General features: G+C 36.4%; 1 protein-coding gene across 1 annotated transcript in view; it reads right to left on the bottom strand.

The window, feature by feature from the left end:
• Parp8 (poly(ADP-ribose) polymerase family member 8) overlaps positions 1-17864 on the bottom strand; it is a 176584-nt gene that overhangs the window by 35874 nt on the left and 122846 nt on the right. The window contains exons 9-15 of the mRNA XM_048368065.1: positions 16636-16696; positions 16115-16205; positions 9433-9499; positions 5839-5964; positions 4818-5376; positions 3265-3315; positions 3062-3157 (exon numbers count right to left, since the gene is read on the bottom strand). Of these exons, the coding sequence (XP_048224022.1) occupies positions 3062-3157; positions 3265-3315; positions 4818-5376; positions 5839-5964; positions 9433-9499; positions 16115-16205; positions 16636-16696 (1051 nt within the window). The remainder of the gene's footprint in view (positions 1-3061; positions 3158-3264; positions 3316-4817; positions 5377-5838; positions 5965-9432; positions 9500-16114; positions 16206-16635; positions 16697-17864) is intronic.

Below are 17864 nucleotides of genomic sequence, written 5' to 3' on the forward strand. Positions count from 1 at the left end.
ACTCTGAAACAACTACAGATGTCAGTGAAAAATGCCTGATTAAGGAATGCAAGCTTCTACTGTCTAAGACCTTAATTCTACTGGTCAAACAGGACTGATTGAACTCTTTACAACATTCTAGAAATTACCTAAAAGTAACCCAAGAAGTGCATCAAGACAAATGGCTACATTCTGGTAAAAGATGCAAAATTTCTGATGCTTAAATTTATATTAGGCCCCCCTGACCCCTGCTCATCCCCCACAGTAGCGGTAGTCTTGAAAAAACAAAAATAGCCCATGTTCCTGATATGGGAGGAAGCATAACTTTGCTCATTCTTAAAGAACTGTTATTTCTTCATCTGACTTACCACTCTCAGAGTCAAGGTCAAGACAATAGTCTTTATTTCTGACTAACTTGAAATTCACCCAGTATTAAATCTATAAACCCAGGGTGGGGTCGAAAACATCAAAGCCAATGTTTTAGTCACTGCTGTCTACTGTAATAGGTGATAATGAGATACATATGAGGCTGACTAAAAACTTTGGAAGGAAATGGTAAAAATGAGAACTATGAAAATCTAACACTTATTTTTGTGACTGTAGAAAACTGAGTGCTTGTTTGTGACTCTGTACATGTTCAAGAACAATTTGAACCAGCTGTGTGGGTGGTATGCACTGACAATCCCAGCTCTTAGGAGGCTGAGGCAGAAGAGTGAAACCCTGTCAGGAAAAAAGGGAGTGAGGAAAAGAGAGAGGGAAAGATAAGGAAGGAAAAAGAAACAAGCAACAAACAGGATGACTTTAAATCTCACCTCCGAGTTTCTGTATAAGCTGCAAGTAAAAGCCAAAGTAGGGATGCAAATGCTTCCTGGCTGAGAATTAAAGGCATATCTCATCTCACATATACCCTTGGCAGTAAGTGTGATGATATTTGTGCTATAAATACTAGCTGGCCACTAAGTGAACAACACTTAAATGGGTCAGTGAGGATAATGAGTAAAGATTATGCAAAGGTGATAAGAAAATTTCACCCAACAAACTACAACATTCAAGGAAGTAAGTCCCAAAGAAAACAGAAATCTGAGTCCTAAGTTACTGTAATATAATACTAGAAATTACCCGTTTTAAATAAAAAGTTATGAAGTATGCAAAGAAATAAGTAAATGTGACCCATACATAGGAAAAAGACAATTAGCTGAGAAGGTCTTAGAGAAAGCATTGGCTGGGTGGTTTTGAAAAATTTAGCCTTCATTTTTCTTAACTTAGAAGTGGAGAAGTTCAAAATTGAGTATGAATAGACTGGAGCTCTAGTGAGGGCCTCTCTCCTCCTCTATGGAAGAGTCTGACAGTTTAGCCCATATGTGGTCCTGCTGTGGCCTCATGTGGCAGGAGAGGGAGGGGAGAGCTCTCTGAGATCACTTCTACAAAAAGCACCCAGCCCATTCGCCACACAGTTATCTCAAAATTGCAATATACAAATGGAGAGGAGCACAAATGTTCATTCTGTAGTTGATAACTCTCCTTAAACTGACCTACAGATCCCATGCAACCCTATACTAATTCCAACTATGTATATTTGCAAAAACTGGCACAATGACACAGATTTTGTCAAGAAATGTAAGGTACCACAAATAGCTACAGTTAATACAACCTTGTGAAGTCAGGAAAGGAGATACAAGCTTCCTGATTTCTATCTGTCTACAAGCTACAGGAACTCAGTGTAGTCCTGACATGAAAACAGAGCTACAGATCAGCAGAAGCAGAAGTGACAACTGAGAAGTAAAATAATATATTTACAGTAAAATGATTTTCAGCAAGACTGTTCTGGTCATTCAATAAAGTAAGAACAGTCTTTGTAACAAGTAGCAGTGGGAAAACTCAGTTAACTATATAGGAAAGCAAAACTTAGGATATGGAACCTCATAACTCATATAAAAATTATCTCAAGAGGGATTAGAGGTCTGGCACCATGGTGCACATCTGTAATCATAGCTATTCTGGAAGTTGAGATCTGAGGATTGTGGTTTGAAACCAGCCCATGCAGGAATGTCTGTGAGCCTCATATTTTCAAATAACCACCAAAAAGCCAGAAGTGGAGTTGTGGCTCAAGTGGTAGAGTACTACCCTTGAGCAAAAAAGCTCAGGGACAATGCACAAACCCTTAGTTCAAGGCCTAGGATTGGCACAAAAATAAAAGCAAAGGAAGAAAGAAAAGGGAAAGAAAAAAAAATCACAATGAAATACTGCCTCAGAAATCCAGGCTATGATAAAAGAGAGAATAACAAGTAGTGAAGATATGGAGAAAGTAGATGTCATATATGACTGGTGGGATGTAAAATGGAAGGGACATTATCCAAAGCAGAATGGCTGTTCCTCAGATATGTGTATGTGTAACAGCAAAATCATCTACTGGTGATGGATAATCAAAGTAGCATATCTACAAACTGGAAAACTCTGCCACAAAAAGGAATGGAGTATTGACATGAGCTAGAATGAAACAAGACATTACACTGAATGAGAGAAGACAGAAACACATGCTAGGATGAAACAAGACATTAAACTGAATGAAAGAAGACAACATAAGGCTACATGGTAAGTATTTTATCGTAAGTATATGATTCTATTCATCTCAAATGTCAAAAGAGAACATATTAGTAATTGATAGGGGACGAAGGAAGGATAAGGGGCCTATATGCCCTTGCTTATATTAAGTGTCTTAGATTTTAGTTGAACAAGCACAGTAAAAACATTCTTGATATTTAACCTTCTAAATGCTATTCTAAGTGGTATTGCTTAAAACTCCATAATCTGTGATGTTTAGTGTATACATAGACCTAGACATAAATGGACATAAAGATGATAGATAATATACACAAGAAAGACATTAAGAAATATCTTTAACACCAAATTACTTCTCTTTCACAGACTCCTTCAGAAGTAAACAGTTCATTTTTCTCCAAAATAAACTACTTAGTATGCTAAATAATTGTCCTAGTGAAGTATTTACTGCTAATTACATTTACTTACTTGCTTACATTTTATTGCTTTTCATTTATATTTGATTCTACCAAAAAGAACTTACCCTAAGCATGGGGCCATTCTGAAACACATGTGGCTCATCACAAACCACACAGTATTCATTCAATACAGGGATCCGGTGTTCAGCAAACTCTATCGTCTGAACAAAACAACACAAAGAAGTAATTCATCCAAGTTCATAAGTGACTTGAAATCCCAGTAAGGACTGAATATTTACACAGTGAATGGTGTAGGGGTGGCCCATACCTGCACCAGGAAGCCGCGGTCTCGTATTGGAATGCATTTTGCACCATTTGGCTATAAAAAAAAAAAAGCAAAGTGAAAAGACAAAGTAATTTTTTTATTTGGGAAAATGTGGAAAATAAAACCTTTAGATTTTTCAAGAGCACATACAACTTGATCTCTCTAAGATCACAAGAAATTCTCATTCATGACACCACAGTTTCAGAATTCCTTTGCTAACTCTATTAATACTCTCTCCCCATTACTGTTATAAATCTTTGCCAAAACTAAATGAGTATTCTTCATTTCAAATCTTCTAGTCAATAGCATCAACTGGCATTTTTATGTGATCACAAAATTTGTTTTCTCCAGCATTCATGAAAAAATGGTCCTACTTCTTTCTCAGAGAATCTAAATCTTTACCCTCAAATGTAGTTTTTGGTTTGAGGAAATATTAGGCAACTAATGAAAAGGGCACAGCAAATAGCTGTATGCTGAGTTTAACCTTGAGAAGGACAATTACACCTTCCTTTTTCTCAGAATACCTGGCATGACCTTTCTAAGTGATACCATCCTGGAACGCTTCAAATTGTTGGACCTTAATTTCTCCACATCCTTAAAGCTTATCATTCAATTGAAATAGGATTTTAGGATGCTCACACAAAATTATCCAAATATTCAAATAGCCATGAAACAAGTATAATTTTATAACATAATTTACAATATAATTTAAATCCTCTATCTGAAGATATCATTCTGAAAGCAGTTATCTTAATTTTAGTAACTTAATCTATGGCTGGGTGTTTCCATGCTAAAAGAGCTAAAGAGACTCCCCCAAACTATATGCATACATACTTAAAAACAACAACAATTTATCAACTATTTTAAATCTATAAGCAATATATATATATGAGGTTAGGTATATTTTTCTTTATCTATCATTTTCTGCTTTCTTAGCTATCATGCCAATCACAATGAAAGTGAATTTTACGTAGAACTGTTCATTTCTGAATAAATGCCATGCAAAGAACCTGTCACTACAGTGATCACCTGACTCCAAGTCCACAGAAAACAGCTTCAGCATAAATTAGACACTAAGAACAGCTTAAGGTTCTGAGACACAACCGGAAACGTAGCATGTATCCACCAGTGGCAACATTCATGGATAAAGTTCTTACACATACATGGAAGGAGGTCATTCTTAATGTACGCATAAGCCACACATCCTTCACCTGCAGTTACAAAACATGAAACCTTCCGCTTCCATTAAAAAAATGTCTTTGTGAATACATCTGGCTTCCTTCCACTTTTAGACTCATTCACTACTATATGAGCAATTTGGACTAGACCTCAAATCAATAATTAATTACATTAATTTTTTGTGTGAATCAAAACTAACACATCAGTGCCATTTACTGATGTCTAGTATGTGAAAGAAGGAAAGAAAACTTGCAAATTTACAAACAGACACACCAGTCTTAGTTGCTTTTCTCCATCATCTAGAAAACGAAAAAATAATAATAATACACTGCCTCTCAGCTAACTGTTAAGAACTCAGGATGGAAATATTTACGCACAGCAAGCTGGGAAGATGAAGATGGTGTTAAGATACCAATTAGCCCTGAGGTAAGAGAGAGCCTCCGGCCCTCTGCATTAGGTTCCTTGAAGAGCTCAGTTTTGGATGACTTGGGAGCACTCGAATAAGACTTGCTCAGCAGCTTGTGGTTCTTCAGCCCATACAGCTCTTCCATTCTGAGATTACTAGAGTAAGACCTGCTTAACAGTTTGTGGGGCTTCAAGTTGGAACTGTGCTCACATCGAGGGTCTCCAGAAGAAGGGCGAGTCAGTAATTTATGCGGCTTCAGGGTCAAGCAGTCCTCTTGCTTAATAGCTGCAGGGCAAGAACGGTTCAAGAGTTTGTGCGATTTAATAGTTGTCATGGCCTGCTCTGCCCTTGGGTCGCTGGAAAGGGAGCGACCGAAAGTCCTGTGTGACTTTCCAGGGCACATGTCCTCGGCCTTGACAGTGCTGGAGCAAGTCCTCCGAAGCAGCTTATGTGTTTTGGAGATTCCATCTTGCTCGGATTTCAGTTTGGACTTGCTTTTGCCACAGCCTGGGGGAGGATAACTTGGAGACCTTGGAAAGAGAACAAGAATATTCACACAAGGCAAAAGCATGAGATGAAGAGATTGGAGTACACAGGCCATGCTCCAACCAGCTGTGCTGTGTTCAACTTCCTACTTCATAAAATAGTGCCTTCTAGTAGAGCCTAGAACCAAACAGGTACAAAGGATAAGAGGAATGAAATCTTGAAAAGCAAGGGAGTCCAAAATCCTTTTCTCCTTTCTAACACAGAACCCTATACTCAACTTATGATAAGGAACATGAAAATAACAAGCATGCAATGTTAGTCAATTAGCCAATATTAAGCAGATGAAACCACTGGAAGTGAGCAGGAATATTTTTTACTAGGTTACACGGTGCTTAGTGTTTCCACTGAAGTTTTAAGAGAAACATGCAGGACTACAGAATGCTTTAACCTGAATAGCCATGTGATTAGCATTCAGTAAGATAGTGATGAGGTTGCCTGTTACCAACCTGCGCAAGGTGGAAAATAAATGCAGGGGAGACTTCACTTTCTTCTCTGACAGCTTCTTATTGTGCAGGCAGCTGGACTTTTCCTTGCTCTGTTTCCACTGCTGCGTAACAAATGTCTGCATGATTCTGTCAATCCAAACGCAGTTCTGTTATCACAGTCCCAAGGTCATTTAAATGAATATTTCAATGTTGATTAGGTTGGGAATACATGTAGGAGAATCAGGACTGCTATTTTAGAAATGTACAAGAGTTTTAAAATATGTAACAAGATATCATAGAGCAAATTACCAGGACTTTATTGTGACTCTCATAGTGTTAAAATGACTAGTTACTAAAATTAATTTGTATTGCTGCAATTTAATTATTCAAATGACAGAAAAGGGTATAGGTGAATAAGAAACAAACGGATTTCTCAAGGAAACTTCAGGATTAGTAATTTTTGCTTACGTGACAAAAATATTATGAATTGTTTTAAGTAAAGAAAATTTCCTTCCACTTGATGTTTCACTTCTGTATTTTTCTTCATGAAATAGCAAGATAAAACTGTAGTACATGTAAAAATATATAGCCACCAAATTGTATCTCGAGCACAGCCCATTCAGCAGAAGTGTGCTATTTTTTTTTTTTTTTTTGGCTAGTCCTGGGCCTTGGACTCAGGGCCTGAGCACTGTCCCTGCCTTCTTTTTGCTCAAGGCTAGCACTCTGCCACTTGAGCCACAGCACCACTTCGGGCCATTTTCTGTATATGTAGTGCTGGGGAATTGAACCCAGGGCTTCATGTGTATGAGTTAAGCACTCTTACCACTAGGCCATATCCCCAGCCCAAGCTATTTTTTTTTAAATTAGGGTAATCTTAAATTATTTTAGTTATCCTCACAAAGCAGGAATTTGGTTTATGCCTATGATATTGCTTCAGGGATTATCCTGGGAAAGAGCTGTAGAATGAGCTTTGGGTTGTGACAGCATATTTTCTGAAAAAACTACAGTGTCTGCTTACTAGAAGATCAAATCTTCCTTTTGTTAGTCTAGAATCTATCCCTTAAAGCTGTTATTTAAGTAGGGCATGAAATTTTAAGATGGAGTATTAAATGTGCAATAAAGTAAACATTTGTATCTTCTAATTCTAAATGGGCCTTCTTCCTGTATGTCTCTGGGGAAATAAATTCACCAGATATAAGTTTCTTATGATTACAAGTGCTACTGATGATGCAGAGAGAAAAGGGAATCCTCACACTGTTGAGGAAAATGTGTATTAATGCATCCACTATGGAAAACAGTGTAGAAGTCCCTCACAAAATTAAAAACATAATGATCTTATAATTCAGCAATCCTAGGACTAGATATCGCTCCAAACAGTATAAATCAATCCACAGAAGAGACCTCTGCCTTCCATGTTCACAGCAACACCTTTACACAAGCAAGAAATGACTCAGTCATAGAAAGTGTGAAATCCTCTCATTCTCTACAGCACTAAAACAACTAGGAATCCAGAGTGAAATCTCACAGGCATACAAGGACAAGTACTACAGGACTTCACTCAGACACAGAACCTGTAAGAGCTGACCTCACTGAAGGTGAGAGCAGAATATTAGTCACTCAGGGCTGGGGGCAGCATGGGGCTGAGGCAGATAGCCTAGACTGATGTTAGGCTAGACTGATGGGTAAGTACCAGACTAACTATTTCGCCATTTTAATCAATCCACAGAACATACACAAGCACACACAAATATGCATACATATAAACATGCATCATATATAATAAATATAATCTTGTACAGTATTAATACATATAACATTATCTGTTAACTTCTTAAAAATAGGAACCTGACATATTTGCAATCACAGCTACTCAGGAAGAGGACAATGGGAGGATTACAGTCTGAGGAGGATAGTCTGTACCTGAATTATTAAGACATTTGTGATCCCACCTATACCAAGGTCATAGGGAAAGAATCAGAGTAAGAATCCAGGCAGTGGCCAAAAACACCCCAAAAGCTGAAGTACTGGAGGGGTGGTTCAGGTGGTAGAGCACCTGAGCATGAGGCCCTGTGTTCATTCCCCAGTAGTAAAAAAATCAATAAACGAATGCACAAGTAAGTACAACAAAACTTCCCTCAGTTCAACTGGGGTAATCCCATGCCCTATGCAACAAAGACTGCAGTTCCTTTAGACTCCTCAGGGAGAGCGGCAGTCCCTTTGCGTGGAAGGCAATCACCAAAGGGGACCACGCACAAATCACCACAGGTTGCTTTAGGAAAATGGAACAAGTGCTCCATTGGGATTCACATTAAAATCTGAGCCAGCAGGAAACAACACTCTGGGTCTTCACTTACCCCAGTGTTTATTTACTTATTGGAAAAGGTGAAAATCAGTTCTTATGTATGGAATTTGCCAAAGTCTTTTTCTGTCCAGACACAACTTCTCTTTGCTTTTATATTTGGTTCTCTCAGTATTTTTCCCCCTTTTTAAATTTTTCAAATATATGCTTTTATGTAAAATAGACTTAAAAATCAGGAAGGAAATTTTATAGTTCAACAGTGAAAAAAAATACTAAAATGGTCCAATGAGATTTTATAATGCGATACACAAGGCTTCATTCATGTTTTCCTGATACTTAAAATATATTCTATTTTCCAATTAACATCCACAAATAATGTCAGAATACTCATGATTGTATCGATGAAAAAAGCATAGGTACTAGAAACATGTTAAAAATGTATCTTCTGAGCCTGGAATGTGGCTTAGTGGTAGAGTGCTTGCCTTACATGCATGAAGCCCTGGGTTCAATTCCTCAGTACTACATAAACAGAAAAAGGCAGAAGTGGTGCTATGGCTCAAGAGGTAGAGTGCTAGCCTTGAGCAAAAAAAGAAGGGAGGAACAGTGCTCAGGCCCTGAGTCCAAGCTCCAGAAAAAATGTATCTGCTTATTCAAATAATTCTATACATACTACATTTTTTGAAGAACCAAGCCCATCTATAAATGATCAATTGAGTCACTGTGTTAGCCAAGGTGTAAATAGGAAAAATTTGAACGTACATGCTACATGTTTTAAACATGTAAGTAGGAGAAACAGGAATGATGCTATAGCCCAGGCCGAGTGGCTAGCAACCTTCAGGCTGCAAGCAAGCAGCAGTAGAGATAACTAGAATGTGGTGATGGAGCCTAATGGAGCTCTATAATTTAACTAATGGCTGCAGCTCTCAGCATTAGAGTGATTTTCTGTACTGACATGTTCATTTCTAAAAGTTCTTATTGAATAAAAATGAAGGAAAGCCAAAGCCACGTGCCTGTGGTCATGCTTGTAGTCCTAACTACTCAAGAGGCTGTGATATGAGGATAACAGCTCAAAGTCAGCAATGCAGGGAAGTCTGTGAATCTCATGTCTCCAATTAACCACACACAAAAAGCTGAAGGTATAGCTGTGCCAAGTGGTAGAGCACTACCTTGGATAAAAAAGCTCAGGGACCAGAGTTCAAGTCTCGGTACATACACAATACATACCTACATACATACCTACATACCAACATACATACATACACAAAATGAGCAGACTAAGAATTCAGTTATCTTCAGTTATTCTTCAGCAAACTTACTTTTTCAGCTGATGTCCCAATCCAAATCGCTCTTTTGTGGAAATCTGAAAGACATCAACAGTGGGCACTGGAAAGGAAACAAAACCATTGATAAGCATTGTCTTGAAAATCAATCCACAGCCAGGAATAAGACTGAGGTAGGAGTGTGTATCTGTCTCTTCAAACTTAAAATATGGTGCATACAATTCCATACACTGCTACATATATGTATGTATGTTCAATATATCACCACTGGTTACTACACATTAATTATAAATATCTGTATAGGCACAACATGTAAAATGATAAATACGAACCCTCAAAATAAGCAATAGGCAAACACATATTGAGAGTAGTTAGTGAATGATTTTTTTAAAGTGGATAGAGGCATACTTGTACATACATAGTATTGTTAAAACAAAACACAGGAGATGTTGAGGATAAAAAGTAGGAGATTCACCTTCTACTGTATACCCTTCTCACATGGTCATATTTCTACTGTGTGTGTGCATGCGCATATGCATATATACATATACATGTACATATATATATGTGTGTATATATTTCCTTAAATCACTAATGCTTCTTAAAATCATTCATTATTCAAGTTGCTCATTGACATTCACTTGCCAGTACCTAGAGTTGCCAAAAATAAATGGGGGTGGGGGGGAGAGAGAGAGAGAGAGAGAGAGAGAGAGAGAGAGAGAAAGAGAGAGAGAGAGAGAGAGAGAGAGAGAAAGAGATCCTTGCCCCAATAAAGCCTGCAGTGCAGAGGGAAGAGACAGACCACAAGCAAGTAAGAGAGCTGAAATCTCCATAGACAAGTACAGGGAGAAGGGAGAACCTTGTACCACATTAGAAGACCAGAACAGAGAAGGACCATGGCTGAGGCTGTGTAGGTTCTCTTGGGCAAAGGGCAAAGAGTCAAATTCTTAAATCACTGAAAGAATTATTTATTGAGACAAGAGATGTAGTTAGTGATTTGGATCAGTGGATGAACATTTTGACTATGTTCTCAGGGAGCTAGTGACTGTGACTGGATTTCAGTTGCAAGAAAGAACAGTCAAGGGCAAATCAAGAGACTCTGAGCACCCAGGAGAGATGACATTTACCAATTCCTGGTATGAGAAAGACTATAAGTGAAACAGATTTGGAGAGCTAAAGAAACTACTTAACTGGATAAATATTTTATGATCAGTACTGAAAGGGAAGGCAAAATTTCTGGAATAGTATACCTTAAATAGGTGAGAGAAGGAAAACTGACATACAAAAGAAAGAAGCAAGAAAACAAACAAATGGCCTTGTAGAAACTCAGACTGTCAATCACAGTGAAGGCTGGGACAACAGATAACCAGCAACACTGTCTAGATAAACATGCCATTCCCATGTGACACACGATCCATGTTATGGACCAAAGTGCAATCTCCAAATTGCCTGTGTTGGCCATGTGGCATGGGTATCATCAAATATTCAATTTCTTTCCTTAGAATTGTTTAATCCTACCTGTCCCAAACCCAGGTTTACTGAAATTTTAAAGTGAATAAAACATTCCAACAACTTGGAAGTTCAGTGGAACTATTTTTCTTTTTTAAAAGATAACAACAGAAGAGCATACTGTGCTCTAGAATTATAGAAGATATGATCTTTTTGTAGGCAGAAGTGACTAAGAAAAGGCAGAGGAAATTAAAGGAATTTGACTTACTTTTGAGGCAAGGTAGAAAAATCCAAAGTACCCTAGAGGAACTAAAAACTTTCACTAAAAAAGGGAACCGTGAGATGCATAGAGAAGGAAAAAGAGACAAGAGACACAAACAATTATAGAGAACATAATCGTTATAAATTAATAACACAGAGCTCAAAACTTCACCATGGCTTGTATAACTAGAAAATAAGTGTCAGTATTTTATCAAAATAATAAATTGTTTAGGAAAATACAAATTGACTAAGTCAAATAGCAAAAGATATGTGCTAAGTGACCCAAAAAAATCCTTAAAATACACCAAAAAACTCACAAAAAGCTCAGTGATAAGATCCATATTACTGTTAAAATTAATGTATTTAATTACAACGGTTGTATTCAATTTATTAATATAATGTAGTAATAGCCGGGGAAATATGTGCAATGTATAAATAAGGTCACTTATAAGTAATTTTTCTTAAACTCTAAAAACATTTCAAATTAATTTTTTAAAAATTAATAACCTGTCAAAAACCAGAAATAGTAAGTTGTACAATAATGTGGCTAATAAAAGTCTGATGAAGCATACAAATACCCAGGAATAAATTTACCTAAAACTAATTACCTTCACCAATAAAGGAGGAAAAAAATACAGAACTGTGAATGATATATAAAACAAGTGCTTCTTATAAAAAAATTAAGTATTATTTCTTTAGAAATGCATGTTCTTCCTAAACTTATTTCAAAATTTACACCAAATGAAAACACATTCCCCCACAGGGTTTATTTTGTATAGCAAGAAAGTGAACAGGAACTTGACGGGTTGTACTACAAATATTTTTTCATGATTAAAAAACAAAGGTAAGTGAATACATTTTTCTTCTTCCTCATGTAATTTTGATTGGGAAGGAAGGGCTGCCAAGATATGTGGAAATTATTTGAACACCCTGGTCGCCTAAGAATAAATGTAGAGATTCCAATAATAAGATGGTCTGAACAAATAGAGTTCGAATGTTAATTAATAATATTTTCCAATTGAAAACAAGCTATCTTTTGAATCAGAAATTGGACTCAGACAGCAAAAATTCTGGGATATACACAAAAGTCATAACAAATAATGTCTTTGTTTAAAGTCTATTTCTACTAGCCCCCAAAAATTAAACCTTAACTTTAATTTGAAAGTGGACTAGGGCAAGCATTCCTTCAGGGTTGTTGTTTGCTTGCTTGCTAGTGCTGTTTTTGTGCTGGCTCAAAGGCTTGAACTTTGGGCTTGAGCAGTGTCCTTGAAATTTTGTACTCAAGAATAGCACCCTAACAGTTAAACCACAGCTCCACTTCTGGCTTTTTTAGTAGGTAATTGGAGATAAGAGTCTCATGGGCTTTCCTCATGGGCTTTGAGCCTCGATCCTCAGGTCTCAGGCTCCAAGTTGGTAGGATTACTGATGTGAGCCAGCAGCAAGCACTTCAGCAAATTCTTAGCCTTTCTGTTCATGGACAGGTTATAATCAAGTCAGCCCTGGCCAAATATTGTAGTTCAAAGCAGTGTAATTCACACACTTCTGAAACACAGGAATAATAAATGCTTGCAAAAGGAACTGTTAAGTAGGTCAGCCTAAATCATGGATTATTCACACATTTTTTGCAAGTTCTTTTTACTATAAATGCTAACATTTTCAAAGATTTAAAATACCCTGAAAGAAGTATTTTCTCGCCTCTTCACTTGTTTACAATAATCAGAATTTTGAACTAAGATAAAATCTAATTACTCTTTGGGAAGGATATGCTGTATGTTCCTTCATAGTCTTCCTCCTATGTTATACATCATTTCCCAATTTAAATAATATTTTTCCTCAAATTTCAACAAGAAAAAATAATAATATTTGAAGGAATTCACTAGTAAGATAACAATATGAGAAAATAGTGTGGAATGACCCCCAAGTAAATCAGTGTAATATGGGAATATGAAGAAACCAGCAAAAGCACTTGAAATGAGGGAAAATGCCATTCCATGGAAGAAACTTATAGCATTTACTACAAGTGGAGTAGACAGAATCAGCATCCAGGGAACTTCAAATGGCTGGTTCTCTGCTAGGACTATCCTAGACATAATTAATTGAAATGCCCTACTCTATAAAAGAAGAGAGCCATGTCATTGGGGATTGGCTGTGCAGAGAGCAAAGGGGGTCAGGGGCTGGCAGAGCCTATATTTCTTGAGCCCTGACTAAGGTCCTGTTCAACTGGAGGCAGGCTTTAAATGAAGATATAGCATCCAGTCACTTACTAAAGAATTGCTCAAAAGAGAAATCAATAAAGACATGTGGGAATATACAGAGAGAAAAAGATGAAGGGCCCAGAAAGAAGACAACTTCAGGTAAACTCCCAGCTTCAGTGCTATCCCATGGTGAAGGAAGCATAAATTACACGTTGACAAGTTTGTCTAGCCTTGAGGCAATGTAGGGAGGTCACTGTACTCTATGCACAGTCACACTGAAGAAGCTCCAAATACTGATCTGCTTGTCACAGGACAGACAAGCCTCTGTGTCTGAGGAGAGTGTACTGAAGGTGTGTGAGATACAGCTACAAGGTATGTAGGGCTGAGTGACAGGAGCACAGTAGAAAGGGCTCAGGGGGTCTGGATGTGGCACTGAACAGTTCTCAGATTCACATTCTCTAAGGTAGGGAAATTTCCTTCCCTCTTCTTAATTGGAAAACACATATATACAGTAACACCTTTATTTCTGAAAGCAGTACATGCCAATTCTGCTTGAATTGAAAGCAAAACACCATCTGTTAAATGATAACTCTTGGACAGCTGCTGATTGATGGTTACAAAAATGATTGCAAATGATACTGAATACATGATGCAGAAGTCACTGTGTGATCAGAAGAGTGTAGACTAATTAGTTATACAAACAAGGTATTAAATTCAAGGCCAAATTATGGAAAAACTCCCTTTGGAGAAGTAAAAATCTAGATTAGAAAGTCTGATGAAGTATTTGATATGAAGAAAAAATAAAACAAATGATGAATAATATAGAAGACAAAAGATCCAATCCATATATACTAGGACTACAAAGTAAAAGTGGTATAGAAACTAATTATCATAAAGCTTTCTTTAGAAAAATTAAGACCTGTACATAACACAAGAAATAAACATATAAAAAATTATATCAGGGAAAATAAAATAGTCTCAGGACACACTAAAACATAAATACCCACAAAAGCAAAACAAATTTCTTACAAATGAGCAGACTTAGAAATGACTTCATACCCAAGTCAGCAGAATATGCTCTAACATTTTTGCCTTCTTTCACAAATTTTATGTGATCAAGTTAGTCTCATTCACGAAATAAAGTCATCTTCATATGTAGAAAAACATTATTGTCCAGTTGTCGTAGTTTATAATGATAAATATGTAATTTGCCCAATGGATTTAAAAAGAATGGATGGGTTTCAGTATCAAAGAGAAAATATTAAAAAACAGAATATCTATCTAAATGTAAAGTAGAATGATTGTTAACATTTATAAAACCATGTGAACACAAAAAAATTGTAACTGTATTATGAAGAAAAATCTATCTAAAATTCAAAATTATGTCAAATTATGCAAAGGTGGTAATACTACATATTTTTGTCTCACTAAATAGAATCTAGGTGAGCATAGATGCAATTTTACTCATTCTTCTAAATACTAAACCAAAGTTCAGGCCTGACAGTATCTTCCACTTCTAACCAACACCAGAATAAAGCAAGATGGGACATCTCAATTCACTAAATAGGTTAGGCATGTAGCCAAAATATATAGAGAAAAAGCAAAACCCATATGCCTAAAGATCTGGATACTGGGCAGGTACCACTCATTGCTTTGTTGATTTTTTAATAAATTGAGGACACTCATGAGACAACAATAAGATGCATATTTACTTCAGAGAGTAAGGGATACATGGGTAAATAAAATACCAAAGTATTTACAGTTTTCTCAATAGGGAGAGATTATATGAGTCATCTCTTTTGGTCACTTTATTTCTACATATTTGAAAAAACCATAACAAAAATATTTAAACATTTATCATGAAAATACATCAGTTTAGAACACATTATTTGTACCAATAATTAATTATTTAATTGATATAGAACATATCACCCCAAAATGGAAGACCAGTAACTAATTAGAAACTATCTTAATAAAGATGGATACTTTTCTTATAGAAAAGCTGAGTAGATATTTATATTCCTTGGTATTCCCCAAGAACCAATGTGCAGATACCAGAGTAGCATGTGAGTAACTGACTAAAGACAGCCACAGTTTGAGAAGGGTTATCTATGGCCCTGTACCTTGATTCTGAGAGAACTGCTTTGATAGATAAATACAATGAGAAATCCAATATGCCTTTTCTCCGGAGTTGCCTGTTCTTGTCTCTTGAAACAGTTGCTTTTGGATCTTCATATAGGAAGCTCAAAGGGCATAAAGAATTCATGTGTGAAGGAGTCAATCTAATGAATAAAGCCTAGTCATTCTTCTTATCACATCAAGCCTCCAGCCTAGAGAGGCATTTAAACACCACCATCCTCTCTCACTATGTCACTGAAGAGGGAAAGCCATCGGAGACTCAATGGAAGAGTTGCTCCACTGAGGCCCACAACAGCAAGTAAGGTTCTGAAGGTAGGCTGGATTTACTAGTAAGCACAGGTGGGATCACACAAAAAAAGCATTGCCTGTAAGGACAACACATATATTTACTAAACTTCTACTCTATTCAAATACTCCTTTAGCTTTCACTGTGTGATTTTTTTTTTTTACAGAAACATGTCAATAAAACCTTACATGTTTCTGGTCCCTTAAGTTAAACTAAGAAAGTTAAACTGTCTTTCTTAGGAGAAAGTAAGACAGTAAGACCAAGACAGTATTAGTTAGAGTAGGTATCAAGATAACAAGACTTCACATTCAGAATTATAAAATAGACACTCATTTTACTTACAGTATACAGATAATTAACAGTCAAAAAACAGAGAAATAAAACTAACCTGGGCCATTTAAGTACTGTGTAAGCGAACAGTGCAGTCGAACAATTATAGGTTCTGTTCGAATCACTTCCCAAGCCACAGCAATCTCCTCCTGCACATATACATATAAAAGGGGAGTTAGCCTCATTTCAGAACACAAAATAGAAGACCACCAACAACAACCACAATAACAAAAAACTGAAACTTAGGCTAAGGAGTGCATGAGTTATGAGGGCTAGAAATTTCCTCAAAACTCACTGCTAAAGTACTTTTCAATTTCTGCTTCTACAGGTGAAAAATAACAATTAAACTTACAAAATTGAAACACAATAAAATGTGTTGAGTCCATAAACTTCAGAATATATTAAAAGAATCAAATGCAAAAGAAAAAAACGATCACCTCAGCATCATTGAGCAGTCTTCATATATCACTTTGTCAGTAAGTAATGGACAGGATCATAAGAATATAAAAAAAAATAAGTTTCTTCCTCGAATAAAAATGCACTCAAATATGTCAGTATATTATAGAAACTAGTACTTACATCGAGAAAGCTGACATCAATATGCAGATCAATGTCTACATCATCAATGGCTCCATATTCCCTGAAAATAGAGATGGGCATTGTTGTTGTTGTTTTCATTTTTCTTAAGAGACAGAATATGGTAGTTTATTTCAATTAAAATTCCATTCACATTCTGATTGATCCCTGACTTACTGGAATGGCTTAGAATAGTGGATGGACATGAACTAACTAAATCTAATTTAACTGTTATTTTCTGTGACCTATTATACCACAAGGACATTTTCTGTCTTTATAGATATGCATCTGCATACATAAATTCAAGAGTTGCTTGGTTCAAAGCTTCTAATGTTCCCAGTCGCCCAGGGCAATGAGTCAGAGTCCCAATGTGACTGCTCCTCTCAGATACTTCTAGGGCCAAGAAAGGTGTTGCTGACCTGAGGAGGAAGTAGTGCAGACACAATGAAGTGTTTAGGAACCTTTTTCCATGTTGGAGGTTTAGGAATTGATCCAGGTACTCAAAAAATTAAATAACACTGCGCTATCCAGCTAGGTTGTTCTAAAAGTCTGACATATACTGAAAATGAAGAATCATGTTGTGTTCCTCATGAAAGGCATTATAAAGCCCAACTTTAGGGCAATTCTCATTGTGCCAAGAACCAACGTATTTTATAATTTCGACAATAGTTGGAATACTCTTTACATATATGTGTCTTCTGTTTATTTCTCTAAAATTCTAAAGTTATAAATAATATATATGCTAAGGGGAAACTACAGAAATGACTAAAATAAACTTTAACAATGGTCAATATTATAAAGGTTTACATATATGTGATTATGTAATATGCAGAATTTGGGGGAAGAAGGGAACGTGAGTGTGTGTGTGTGTGTGTGTGTGTAGAGAGAGAGACAGAATGAGAGAGAGGAAGAAAGAGAGCTGTATACACACACATAAATATACACTGAGGCCAAGAGTAATAAAATAACTTACTGGTTTTTGCTCTGTGAAAGCTTTTGGCTATGCATACAAGTGGTTTAGTTATTTATATAATGATTAAATTGGTGCAATAATCAAGACACTTCCATTTTTATTGGAAACCAGGCTAAATATTCATAGATAATCTTATCAGATCTTCATCATGGCCTTGTGAAGTAGAAAATATTATTGTGTCATTTTGCAGATGAGAAAGTTGGGAACGTGGAAGTGAAAGATGTTTCCAAATGGAAGAAATCAGTGGGGAAGACAGATG

Source organism: Perognathus longimembris, chromosome 19, assembly GCF_023159225.1.
Source record: "Perognathus longimembris pacificus isolate PPM17 chromosome 19, ASM2315922v1, whole genome shotgun sequence".
In the NCBI taxonomy this organism is placed as follows: Eukaryota; Metazoa; Chordata; class Mammalia; order Rodentia; family Heteromyidae; genus Perognathus; species Perognathus longimembris.